The sequence below is a fragment of the Monopterus albus genome, unplaced genomic scaffold (genome assembly GCF_001952655.1).
Source record: "Monopterus albus unplaced genomic scaffold, M_albus_1.0 scaffold135.1, whole genome shotgun sequence".
NCBI lineage: Eukaryota > Metazoa > Chordata > Actinopteri > Synbranchiformes > Synbranchidae > Monopterus > Monopterus albus.
Window position 1 is genome coordinate 224,133 of NW_018128015.1, and position 12,665 is coordinate 236,797.

Sequence of the window (12,665 nt, forward strand, 5' to 3'; positions counted from 1 at the left end):
AGGGATCAAATACTTATTTCATTCATGAAAATGCAAATTACTTTATAACTTTTTTGTAATGCATTTTTCTGGATTTTTTTGTTATTGTTGTGTCTCTCACTGTTCACATAAACCTACCATTGACATTGTAGACTGATCATCTCTTTGTTAGTGGGCAAACTTACAAAATCAGCTGGGGTTCAAATAATTTTTTCCCTGACTGTAAATCAGACAGGTTCAAAACTACATCTACAACTTTAGGATTACCTAACTTTCTAGCCACTTCAAAGGCAGGTTCTGTTTCTACACACACAAGCATGCAGACACACAGTTTCCACTCTGCATAGTCATGAAATGAGGAAGGCACAGCAGAAAGTCTTGGCATGATCCGGCTCCATATTAAAAGTAAACACACACAACATTTATAAGAAAAGCAAGCAAGGGGGCAGGTGGAGGTGTAGGACATCAGAGGGGACCTTGACTAGTGTCTTGGGGGCCGTAGACCACAATCTTTGTGTTGACCCTTGTGGCTCTGGGGCCAGACGCTGAGGGGGGAGCTGCAGGAGGCTTAGGGCTTTTTCCAGAGACCAAAGAATCCTCTTCTTTTGGAAACAAGAAGCACCGGAAAAGTAGAATTCATGGCAGGGGAGCAGAAAAGAAATTAGAAAGAGTTGTGATATGCCACACAGTGAAAATCAGCTTCTGTTGTTTGAGTGACTATCTACTGTGTATCCTTGATATTCAGTTCACCTCCATGTGGTGGAGCTCACTATGGGGAGGAGGGAAGTGGGAATTTAGTAGGGGATTAGCACAAGAACTCTACTACATTATCTACAGTACTTAAGTGGAGGGATGTGAATACGTGCTTGCAAAGGGCTTGAGAGTGGAAGTGAGAAGCAAAGTACCGAGAAAAATAAAGAGAGGATCTGGAAGGTAAAGCCAGTCAAACACTAAAACATTCTGAAATGTCATCATTTTTACACTAGGTTCGAAAAGCTGGAAGCCTGTGCTCATCATGACCCTGAGCTCATCACACACACACACACACACACACAAAGTGAACCTTCAATTTACTAGAGTTTCTGTCATTTCTACTGGAACACTGCCACAAGCACAAGGGAATATTTCATGTACAGCTGTGTCTGAACCAGTGGAGATGCCTCTGAGGCTCCCCAGCTAAGAAAGGACCTTTGCGCAAATGTTACATTTGCTACATGTTAAGAACAAGACTGGCAACAAATATTCCTGACACTGAGCATGTGCACCTACATTTAGATGTAGGTGCACATGTGAGCCAGTGGGAACAATACCAGGGCCCAGGAACACAAATGTTCACAGCCAATGTTAGTGTTAGTAAATAAGCCTGCTTCCTGTATCACAGACACTCAGTAGCTTATACCATAGTGATCAGGTAGAACAAGACTTTAAACACTTAGGAATCATCATCATCATCATCATTGTGCATCTTCACTAACAGGGGTAAACTCACACCGCACTGCATTGTGGGATTGTTAGCATATCATAGTGTTTATGAGTAGCCACTAATGTGAGATGTGTGTGATTAGTGAGATGAAATCATTGTTTCATATGATTGATTCTTTTTATATTTTTCAGAATAGACTGCACTTGCTATTTCTGATGCCCAATGTAAATTATTTTTGATAAATAAAGAAAGATGGTCTGGAAACGTCTGATCTAAACTTAAATTATGAACTTACTGGCTAATAAAGGGAAGTTATGGTGTAGAGCTAGAACAAGAACTTATTAACAGGACATTTTGCAATACTTTCAACAGCTACTCAAAAATACAGCTGCCAGTTCAACTTCACACAGAGAGAAAAACATTTCCCAGAATTAAATTATTCTGTTTTCTGTGGTGTTTAACAATTAGCTTTAATAGTCTGCAACTGTGAGCAGCTTCCACATTTCATCTGTACAGTGCACTGTTAGACAACAGTCAATCAGCACCACAATCAAAATCAAATGTCTTTAGCTTAAATATGAACCTTTCTGGTTAGAAGTCATGAAGATTTTCAACGGTCCAGTGATTTCGTATTTTTTCTCTCATTTTTATGAAAAGATCTGTGTTTGAAATGTCAAGTACCAGGAGATCCTGGGTCAGTCAGTTTCCAACTGATCAGAGCTCTAACCAGCGACATTAAGGACAAAGACCTGGTTAAGTGTGAAGGGCTTTCCAGCTGTGATATACCCATTTAATTGTTGGTGTTCATGCTGCCTGGCAGCCACTAACCTCTGGTCTCTGTAGGTGCTGTGGTGATGCTAGTGATGTGGGAGGCAGTTGATGACTCTGTGCCACTGCTTTCAGTTACTCTCTGGCCTGCACACATTGCTTTCAGAGTCTGGAAGACTGCTTGAGGAGCCACATTCATCTTCAACAGGTCCACTATGATCCTAGTAGAAGGGGAAGAGTAAGACAATCAGAAGCAGGGATTCCCCATCTTTACTCCTCCATACACTCTGCTAAACTCCGACTTACTTGAAAACCTCTTGGTCCACGGTGATGCCTGCTGCCTGGGTTAATTCAAACAGCTCAGTTTCTTCTGCACTCAGCACTTTCTTCTTCTTTATGGCATATTTCTGCACGTTTGTGGTGACCACCAGCGCAGGGGAGTCAGGGGCGGAGGGCACCGTTTGCTGTGGTTGCTGAGACATTATTGCTGAGTATCTGAGAGGAGGTGCATGTTTGGGGAAAAGGAGAATTAATAAGGTAAATTACAAAAAAACGCGAACCGATCAAGCTGTACGGTGTCGCACAAAATGAAAACGAGTAATTTACTTCGACTTCGTCTGTAAATATTACTAAACATATGACCAAAACAGACTGAAATCTGATTAGCATACCAAACAACTGTTTTATCAAATAAATAATACCTACCTCCTAATTAGCGGTGATAAACCTTTAGGACTACTAAAACCAACCACAACAAACCCTCCTGCTTGAGCTGAACGAGGCGCGCCAGAAACACGTCATCACCTTAGCTGAATTATGGGATTTGCTGTCTGTAATAATGGCAAGTTTTCACATCCATGAAAAGACGTGGTCTGCCTACACACTGAACTTTGCGATGTAATTTCTAAGATATGTTTTGATTAGTCCTCAGTCCTGCATCTTATGTTTTGTTGTAGTTTATTATGGTTTTTATTGTGTTTGAAATTTTATTAAAAATTGAAACAATCTTACTTTGTGGTAGTGCGCGTGCGCATTAAAGAAGTCAGTAGCCGGATTCGCTTAGCGATTTCTCACTAATTTATAAAATACGACGTCTTAGTTTTATCTTACATTATCGCCGGGTTATTAAGAAGCTGTCACCTGTGGCACAGCATTGGAGGTCAGCCTATTTATGTGGAAAAACAAAATAAGAAGTGTAGGTCTTTGGTTCTTGTTACCATTGCTAACTCTGAGAGACGAGACAGTCCAAGTAACTTCAAAACAGTGCTGATTTATTCAAAGGATCACAGGTAAAATTAACATTACACACTCAGGTATCTTCCACCTCCAACCTGCTCGCAGGCAGATGTAAGATGAAAGACCCTGAACCCACCAGGCCTATACATTATATCCCCTCGGTTGGGCTAGCCCCATACTACACAGAAACGTCAACCGAGACGTCTCTGTTACCAGCTTTGCAGCTGGTCATAGCAGTAGTCAAAACATGAAGCAAATCAATGTGTGTGTGTCTGTTGATTAAGTGGTGTGTAGCTAAAAACATTCTCACGACCTCTAGTACATGTCGTGACTTAAACATAAGAACATATTATGGCTAAGGCTACAGTTCTACACGTCATAATAATAATATTAAACACCCTGTCTGCTGACAGTCATCAACTCTTCTCTCTAGTTATCCTTGACCAGATGTACCCTGTAGAAACTCATAAGCATGACTAAGCATTTAACAGTCTAACTAGACATCCTATCTCCACTAAACATTTCTAATACATAAAGTATCTATCCAATATCTATCTGACTAAAAAATACCTAACAGAAGGATGAAAGAACGACGTTGTATGCTAACGTGCTAAAGAGCGAAGCCGGAAGCACTTTTGGGATTGCTCTCTTGCACATGCTCAGTTCTCTGGGGTTCGTTTAAGAATGGCTGCTGCTGCTGCTGCAGGAATAAACAAGCAGGGCGCTCTAACGACGATGGAGACCTGCTTCCGACACGGGAGAGGAGCTAATGGAAACACGGTTAAGGTTGTTATATTGTCTTTAACATCCACAGCCAGATTATGTTTGGAGAGATTATGCTGCTAGTTTGTGCGAAGGGCTGAGCAGGGTTGCCTTCGTGGCTTCTGGTTTTGGGTGAATCCTGCTGCGTTGGCGGCGGTGGATGCCAAACCTTCTTTTAGATCGGATAAGATCTAAAGATTGTTTTAGAAGATTATTTTTGCTGCTTTCATAATTAACCTAGCTGGATGTATGCAAAATCATAGGGCTGGTGTTTGTGCCTGCAACATGCTAAGAGGGCTGGAGGTGTATCATCGCTATCTGGCGTCTGCACTGCAGCTCCTCTGTATGGAAGCATAGCTCAGCAACGGGATCCGGTTTAAAAGTAGCTGCACTGTGTGTATGCAAGTTAGAGCCTGTCTCTCCTAAATAGACAGCTTTTCAAGATCACAGATAGGAGCAGAAATCAGTTTTACCTGTATGAAATGCTGAGTCATGGTAACTGCAAAGGTGTTTGACCCACCTTAAAAGATGTTAGTGAATTCCCTTACATTAGATCAGTTTAATAAAGCTCATTAAAGATACTGAAATCTCACCCTGAGGATATTCAGTGACTTTAATTAAATATTTCTTCCGCAGTGACTGGCACACACAGGGGTTTTCTGGCAGTTATAATAATACCATTATAATCAGCTTTATAAAGTGTCTTACAAAGAAACTTTTGTCTAATAATCATGTCTTCATGTCCAGGTGCTGGAGTGTGGTGTGTGTGAGGATGTCTTCTCTCTCCAAGGAGACAAAGTCCCTCGTCTGTTGCTCTGTGGTCACACGGTGTGCCACGATTGCCTCACCCGGCTGCCGCTCCATGGCAGAGCAGTTCGCTGCCCCTTCGACAGGCAGGTCACTGAGCTGGGTGAGTGAGTGAGAGCATTGTTTTACTTTTGTTACCAGTACACAGTGAACCATGCCAAAGAATGGTTGAGCTCCATATTAAGGATAAATAGTGTTTGACCCTTCATTTGGACTTGCACCGTGCAGAGGAGCATCAGGCCAGGCAAAGAACAGCAGGTACTTACAAAAACATGAATATCTAAAGTTCATTGAAAGCCACTTACTGTAGATTTTCCTGGTTCATTTAAATAACATTTAATGGCTTGCCCTGGTAGGCTAGTGGTTAAGGCGCAGTGCTCTTGCGGCTGCGGCCCGGGTTCGAATCAGGGTTGCGTCAGGAAGCGCATCCGGTGTAAAATACATGCCAAATGTCAACATGCGAGTCGTCAGTGTGAGGATTCGCTGTGGCGACCCCTAAACGGGAAAAGCCGAAAGTGACTTTCTTACTATTTAAATAACATTTAATAGATTCAGTTGAACCTTGTTCAAGAAGCTTTTCTGCATCAGGAACTGATCAGTTTGCCATCATGTCACATACTGTGTGAATTCTGCTCTAAATCAAGAAAATTGTACTGGATAACATCAGGCGTTCCAGACAAGGGTGAAGTTTGATGAGATTGTGGTGAAAAGATATTGATTTTCTTCTTGTTCATTATTTAAGGCAGTTGTGTGTGGTGTTAATGCATTGGTTTGCATTATAGTGCAAGATACTGAAGGTTTTCCTTTGGTCCTTTTGAACAAAAAAAGTCAACGTAACTGTTCAAAGTGATGATTACGCCGACTCATCTGTTTCTCTGAACTGAGAGTGGATCTTTTCATGTCATTGTGTTTTCTTTTCTTCAGGGGACTCTGGAGTTTGGGGTTTGAAGAAGAACTTTGCTCTGCTTGAACTGTTGGAGCGACTCCAGAATGGAGCCACCAACCAGTCTGGGATGGCGGAGGATGCTCTGAAAGGCATGGGAGAAGTAAGCAAGCTGCCATTCCACAGCTCAGATACATGACCTTCACACCTAAGCACCTTTCATTCACAGTTCTTCTCTTCTGGGACTAGTGTATAATCCGGTGTGACGAGGACGAGAGCCACACAGCCTCCATGTACTGCACCGTGTGTGCCACCCACCTGTGTGCTGAGTGCTCCCAGCTCACCCACTCCACTCGCACTCTGGCCAAACACCGCCGGGTGCCGCTGGCCGACAAGCCTCATGAGAAGACCCTGTGCCCGCAGCATCAGGTCCATGCCATCGAGTTTGTCTGCCTGGAAGAGGCCTGTCAGGCTGGGCCTCTCATGTGCTGTGTGTGTAAGGAGTACGGCAAGCACCAGGGACATAAGGTAAGAACGAGTCACTTATTAGACACCCTCGTCCAAAGAGACATGCTCATGCACACCCCAACTTTCTTTCCAGCATGCTGTTCTGGAGACTGAAGCTAATCAGATCCGTGCATCCATTTTGGACATGGCCCACTGCATCCGCACCTTCACAGACGAGGTGTCCGAGTACTCGAGGAAGCTGGTGGGCATCGTGCAGCAAATCGAAGGGGGAGAGCAGATAGTAGAGGATGGAGTTGGCATGGCACACACTGAACATGTAAGATGTAACATAGGGCTTCTGTCTGAATGCTTGTGCTTTTCTTCTGGAGTTAACATTGTCTCTGTGGCTTCGTCAGGTCCCAGGCACAGCAGAGAGCGCACGCTCCTGTGTCCGAGCATACTTCGCAGACCTCCATGAGACTCTGTGTCGGCAGGAGGAGATGGCGCTGAGTGTGGTGGATGCTCACGTCAGGGAGAGGCTGATCTGGCTGAGGCAACAGCAGGAGGACATGACCATCCTGCTGTCTCAGGTGTCCACTGCCTGCCTGCACTGTGAGAAAACACTTCAGCAGGTAAGAGACGTGATAAACGCTGAGTTCGGTCAAGGCTTAGGTCTGCACTACCGGGCTGATGTTCGCTCTGTCTGTCCTGCTGCAGGATGATTGCAGAGTTGTGCTGGCAAAGCAGGAGATCAACTGTTTACTGGAGACACTTCAGAAGCAGCAGCACCAGTTCACTGAGCTGGCTGATCACATCCAGCTGGATGCTGGCATCCCTGTCACCTTCACCAAGGTACCGTACACACTCATAGGTATTCCTGGAGATTTGCATTGATCGGCCAGATCACCCACTAATATATAAGCACACTGCTGCCAGCATGTACCAGTCCAGTTGAAATTGGTCGTGTTTTCAGGACAACCGGGTCCACATTGGTCCAAAAATGGAGATCCGTGTAGTGACTCTTGGGCTCGATGCAGCTGGAAAAACCACCATCCTCTTCAAGCTGAAGCAAGATGAGTTCATGCAGCCCATCCCGACCATTGGTATGTTCACTTACCCAGTGAACACCTGATTCTCATCCACTGGAAACAATTCTCTTTAGCATTTTTTTAACGCAGCTTGTTTCAATCCTTTCTTTTGAAGGTTTCAATGTGGAGACAGTTGAATATAAGAACTTGAAATTCACCATCTGGGATGTGGGTGGAAAACACAAGCTCAGACCCCTCTGGAAACACTATTATCTGAACACTCAAGGTACAGTTTCTGCTGCACGTACTGTGCGTATTTTTGAAATTCAATACATTTTTTGTTTGAGTGTTTCCCTCCATAGCACAGAATTAAAGCAGTACCTCAGTTCAGATAGACATCACACTGGGAACTGTGGAAACAGATGAATCATGCAATATAAAAAAAATAAATGAAAGGCCATTTGTTTGAAAACCAGTATTAACAGAGATAAATGAATATTTGGCTCACTGGAGCAAGTAAATGGAGAAATGCAGGGTCTGTATTATGTGATTTGAACTTAATCACCATGGTCAGTGAAGCTCTAATTTCTGTCTAATGTGCCTTTAGTAAATACCGTATGTGTATTTTATATTTCACATTAATTCAGGCCACTTTATATAGATCTGCTTTCACTTTGACATTAAAGGGTCTTTTTTTTTAGTTGACCAGTATAAAAAAAACACTAATTTGATTGAATGTTGAATCAACACAGTGCAGGGACATTATTTATATGAGCTTTGTGTAATAATTCACCCATGAATGATTTCCATCAGTGGATGGCCTGTTTAAAAATGTGTTAATAAAGCTGAAGCTCGTGTGTGTGTGTGTGTGTCTGTGTGTAGCGGTGGTGTTTGTGATCGACAGCTGCCACAGAGACAGGCTCATGGAGGCTCACAGTGAGCTGGCCAAGCTGCTGACAGAGAAGGAGCTGAGAGATGCTTTGCTGCTCATCTTTGCAAACAAACAGGTGCTGGATTAATACCTGTAACTGCAAACTGGTAATGTATGAGCAAACAGAGTGGGGCCGAGGTGCAGCTTGTCATAGTGAATTTCTGTAAAAACTAACAAAAAAATTGATTGTTTTACCAGGAAAACCTTATTGATATTACAAAAATCTTTTACAAGAGAGTCCTGGGATCTGTAAAGGCGTTTTCCTGTTATAGGAACCAACCAAAACATGTTGCGCCGAGTAACGTTCGTCATGGGTTCTGCATTTGTTTCCACTACGGTGCGCTTTGGAGGTGCATTCTGGGAGCTAAATTTTGGCACCCCTCAGTAGTTAGTACTGGGAAAGCAGGACGGTTGGTGTCAACACCGGAGGCTTTGGTGATGGTTAAGGGTTGTAGGTTCTGATAGTGGAAACGCAGCATACTTGTCAATAATATCATTGCCTTTGCAGGATGTTCCCGGCGCTGTGTCCGTGGAGGAGATGACTGAACTCCTGAGCCTACACAAGCTGTGCTGTGGGAGGAGCTGGCACATTCAGGGCTGTGACGCCCGCAGCGGCATGGGCCTCTACGAGGGCCTGGACTGGCTCTCCAGACAGCTGGTGGCTGCCGGCGTCCTGGACGTAGCCTAAGTGGCCCTTCCCTCCCCGGTCTGACTCTGCCCCACCGACTGAACCCAGACCCCAGCCTTTGGCCCCGTTTGTCAGCGCTTCTATGACTTTGAGACTGCAGCTTCAAGCTTCATCTTTCTGTGGGCAATAACGTGTAAATACTCCATCTAGCTTCATTTCATGGGAAAATGGAAACTACAAAACTGTCCTAAAGTGTCCACACCACCCTCCCAATGTGGAAGAAATAAACTCACTGGGTCTAAAACATGACTCCAAGCTCCCATCCTGCTTCATTTTTAAGGCAGCTCAGCCGGTCTAACACTAGTTTTTCTATGGTTCCCCTTTTTAGCTAGCTGACTTAGGTCCAGTCAGGTGTTAGAAATGCTTCTTGTGCCCTGACAGTGGGTGTCATTTCATGTTACTCACCCAAACACCATGTGAACTAACCTCAGCTAAATGCAGAGTAGTTTGTATCAATGATAGTACCATTTACATACCTCTTGCTGATCCAGTGCATTACAGGTAGTAGTGGGAAATCAGACTAATGACCTTTTAGTGAAGTCCAGTGTACCTGCAGGTAAAGTAGGTGAGATGAGACTGAAATGTTCACTATGGACTGATGGTCAAAGGTTTGGGTTTTGGCTGAGCTCTCAACTTTGCCTTGTTGTCTAATGGAAACAATAGCAGCTGACGTTTCATGGGGTCTTTGTTACATATGTGTGGAAGTTCATTGTTTAAGTGTATGGGCATATTTAATGGCACAGCTGGTGGTGAAATGGCGCACCAATAGAGTTTTGGTTTGAATGTCGTTTTCTGTTGCAGAACCGTTTACTGAACTTACGAACAGGAATGTGGACGTTACTTTGATACGAGGCAGTTGTGAGAAATTCAGAGTTTTTAATGCACCGATTCTGCCTCCGTTTTGTGGAGTGTCTTGCACGCAGAATTTGTGAAATGCACTCGTCTGCTGCTTCACTACCAGCTTTCATTTGGAAGCAAATGAATTATCTGCTGTTTCTTAGTAGACTAAGTATTAACCTGACTGCAAAAAACTATCTTGTGAAAAAATTCCTATTTAAACATCTCATGCAGGTTGTGCTGACCCATCTGGAGCGCCGACACGACGGTATGACTTTAATCTGCAGCCTTCAGTAATGTAATGTGAAACTTAGTGTAACATTAAACCTAACGCTGACTCTTGTTGTTGAAGACCTGTCATTTGAGTTAGAATCTTTATTCATTGCTATGTAATGTTTACTACTTGTATCTGTTTTTAAAAAAAAAATGCACGGGAAAAGTCTTTCCATATGGTTTGTGAAAACATTTGCATTTGTTTTTGAAACATAAAAGCACAACGCACATTGAAACCTTGGTTACCAGTGGACTAATAATGGCTTTTGTAAATTATTCATAATGTGATGCTGTAAAATAAACGTGTTGATCTTATTCTTTGGCTGGGTCCATCCTATATACCGCTTATTCCTGAAGAGGGTCATGGGGGCTGGAGCCAGTCCCAGCTGACATGGGGTGAGAGGTGGGGTCCACCCTGGACAGGTCTCCAGTCTATCACAGGGCCAACATGTAGACAAACCACCACACTCACTCCTATGGGCAATTTAGAGTCGCCAGTCAACCTAAGCTGCATGTCTTTGGCCTGTGGGAGGAAGCCGGAGCACCCAGCCAGGTACAGGGACAACATATAGACTCACCAGGCTTTCTCAGTAACTACACAGCAAACCTCCACCAAGGCAGCCCAGTTTCCCCATAATGCCATTCCACCTAAAAGCATTATTCCTGTTAGTTTGACCCTCATGGTTCCCATGAAAAACCACCCCCATCATTTGTAACCACACTGATATCATAATTAGTTTCAAAGTTAATCAAGAAAACCCATATTTCTCTAATGGCCCTTTTCCTCAGGATGTAGCTCAGTAACTTTTTAAGGTACAGCAAATCTGTCGACACCTACCGAGTCAGAGGAGTCTCAGCTAGAACCTGATCCTGGTTTCAAGTCTGTAGCATTAGGTTTTGTCTAACTGTAGCTCATAATGGTGAAGAATAAAATATTTAGAACCAAAATCTAGTGGATTGTTCTGTGGGTTGTACCCCACCTCTCCACAAGAGTTTGTTAAAGTCCATTCATTACCTTTTGATCTATGCTGTGAACAGCCCCACAAATACCAGTAAAAACAGAACCTTCTTAGCAGAGGTAACTAACAAATCATTCTGACAACCACACACTCTTTGTTTAATAGCTGTCTATTACAAAACACATCAATGTACAGGACACAATAAATTTGGATGATCACTTTATGGTGATGTTGATAATGCTGATGTCCTCATACGGTTTGTCAGTCTTGGGGTTCACCTTGGCATTGGAGATCCTCTGGACTGCCTCCATGCCTTTCGAACACCTTCCAAACACAGTGTGCTTGTTGTCAAGCCACGGCTGGGGAAAACAACAGTCGCTGTAAGATATCTGAACAACTCAGTAGACATGAAATCTGTAACACTGCTGGCTTCACCTGTTAAAATAATGTTTCTGTCATTCAGACATGCAGCAGGTGAATGTTGTAACAGCACTCAGACATGACAGGGCGTTTAGAGGAAAATGCTCGTGCTGTTTGGACCTGGTGTGAGAGAGGGATGCAGCGGCACGGCTGGAGTACAGCAGTGAGTTGGAAAACTCACACCAAGCAGGCTAAATGTCCTGTTTCTTTTCTCTTATAGGCTGCATCAGTGAACAGGCTTTAACACCTGCTAAGACTCAATTCACTGACAGACGTGAGACTGTGAATTGTGTCTTTTCATCATACTATTGCTTTAAGTAAAGTAAAAGTAAAACAAGAATAAGATGTGCATATTCAACACTGGGCTGCCGTAGCCTTCATGTGACACTGATGGTATTCACATCCTGTGCCATGTTGGAAATGTTGCAGAAATGTTACTACAGACGGGTGACAAAAAAAGGAAACCATGAACAAATGAGTGATTGGATGCTGTGGCCTTCCCAGTCACCAGGTCTCTGCCCAGTTGAACAGCCATGGGAGAGGTAGGAGTTACGTGTTAGACAACGTCTCCACCACCACCATCATCAAAAACACCACATGAGGGAACATCTGCTGTTCATCCCTCCAGGAGGGTTCAGAGACATGGAGAGTCAGTGCCAAGGTGGAGCTGTTCTAGTGGCACGTGGTGGCCCAGCACCTCACTAAGACTCTCTGTGCCCTGGTTGTCCTTTTACTTGTCACCTGTCTGTTGGTCCAAGCTAGTCACATTGCCTTTGCACCTTCTACAGAATAAAAAATATGTTTGACAGGGGCTTTAGCTGGGTTTGCTGTTGTGAACTATGACTTACAGTGGGTACAACAGTGATGAAAAACTGTGAGCCATTGGTGCCGGGGCCCGCGTTGGCCATGCTGAGTGTGTACGGGCGGTCGTGTCTCAGCGTGGAGTGGAACTCATCCTCAAACTCTCCTCCCCAGATGCTCTCTCCGCCCATGCCTGTGCCCGTGGGGTCGCCTGTCTGAATCATAAAACCCTGCAGACACAAGGACTTAGATCAGGGGTGCCCAAAGTGGGGCCCGTGGGGACATTTCTTGGCCCCCCACAATTTATTATGCCACCCCAGTTGTCAGGTCAAGCATCTCCCAGCTCAGCTCGCGACCCGCCAATAAAACAAGGAGAAGAAGAAGAAGAACAACAACAACAACAACAACAACACAAACAACAAC

At 44.0% G+C, this 12,665-nt stretch overlaps 3 protein-coding genes across 4 annotated transcripts in view; 1 reads left to right on the forward strand and 2 right to left on the reverse strand.

Moving 5' to 3' along the window:
- The window catches only part of mzt2b (mitotic spindle organizing protein 2B), a 5,571-nt gene extending 2,570 nt beyond the window's left edge, over positions 1-3,001 (reverse strand). Inside the window, exons 1-4 of one of the 2 annotated variants that reach the window (XM_020613557.1) lie at positions 2,876-3,001; positions 2,477-2,665; positions 2,231-2,391; positions 456-581 (exon numbers count right to left, since the gene is read on the reverse strand). In XM_020613557.1, the coding sequence (XP_020469213.1) occupies positions 456-581; positions 2,231-2,391; positions 2,477-2,652 (463 nt within the window). In that variant the 5' untranslated portion in view covers positions 2,653-2,665; positions 2,876-3,001. The remainder of the gene's footprint in view (positions 1-455; positions 582-2,230; positions 2,392-2,476; positions 2,666-2,875) is intronic. The other variant, XM_020613558.1, reaches the window with a different exon arrangement.
- A 1,002-nt stretch (positions 3,002-4,003) lies between these two features.
- Positions 4,004-10,376, forward strand: trim23 (tripartite motif containing 23). Its single transcript, XM_020613620.1, has 11 exons — positions 4,004-4,192; positions 4,916-5,078; positions 5,900-6,021; positions 6,108-6,386; positions 6,460-6,642; positions 6,722-6,937; positions 7,023-7,157; positions 7,279-7,408; positions 7,509-7,619; positions 8,216-8,340; positions 8,773-10,376. The coding sequence occupies exons 1-11, from the start codon at positions 4,091-4,093 to the stop codon at positions 8,950-8,952; spliced, it is 1,746 nt and encodes a 581-aa protein (XP_020469276.1). The 5' UTR covers positions 4,004-4,090; the 3' UTR covers positions 8,953-10,376.
- Positions 10,377-11,134: 758 nt separating this feature from the next.
- Positions 11,135-12,665, reverse strand: part of ppwd1 (peptidylprolyl isomerase domain and WD repeat containing 1) — a 6,430-nt gene continuing 4,899 nt past the window's right edge. The window contains 2 exon segments of the mRNA XM_020613562.1: positions 11,135-11,380; positions 12,290-12,472. Coding sequence (XP_020469218.1) covers positions 11,237-11,380; positions 12,290-12,472 — 327 coding nt within the window. The 3' untranslated portion in view covers positions 11,135-11,236.

What these genes read in the sequence shown, in the direction of transcription:
- trim23 (XM_020613620.1), top strand. Translation starts at nt 4,091, where the DNA reads ATGGCTGCTGCTGCTGCTGCAGGAATAAACAAGCAGGGCGCTCTAACG. An exon ending in CAGGCAGGTCACTGAGCTGG is followed by an intron (nt 5,079 to 5,899) that starts GTGAGTGAGTGA and finishes TCTTTTCTTCAG; the next exon opens with GGGACTCTGGAGTTTGGGGT. An exon ending in GCAAGCACCAGGGACATAAG is followed by an intron (nt 6,387 to 6,459) that starts GTAAGAACGAGT and finishes CTTTCTTTCCAG; the next exon opens with CATGCTGTTCTGGAGACTGA.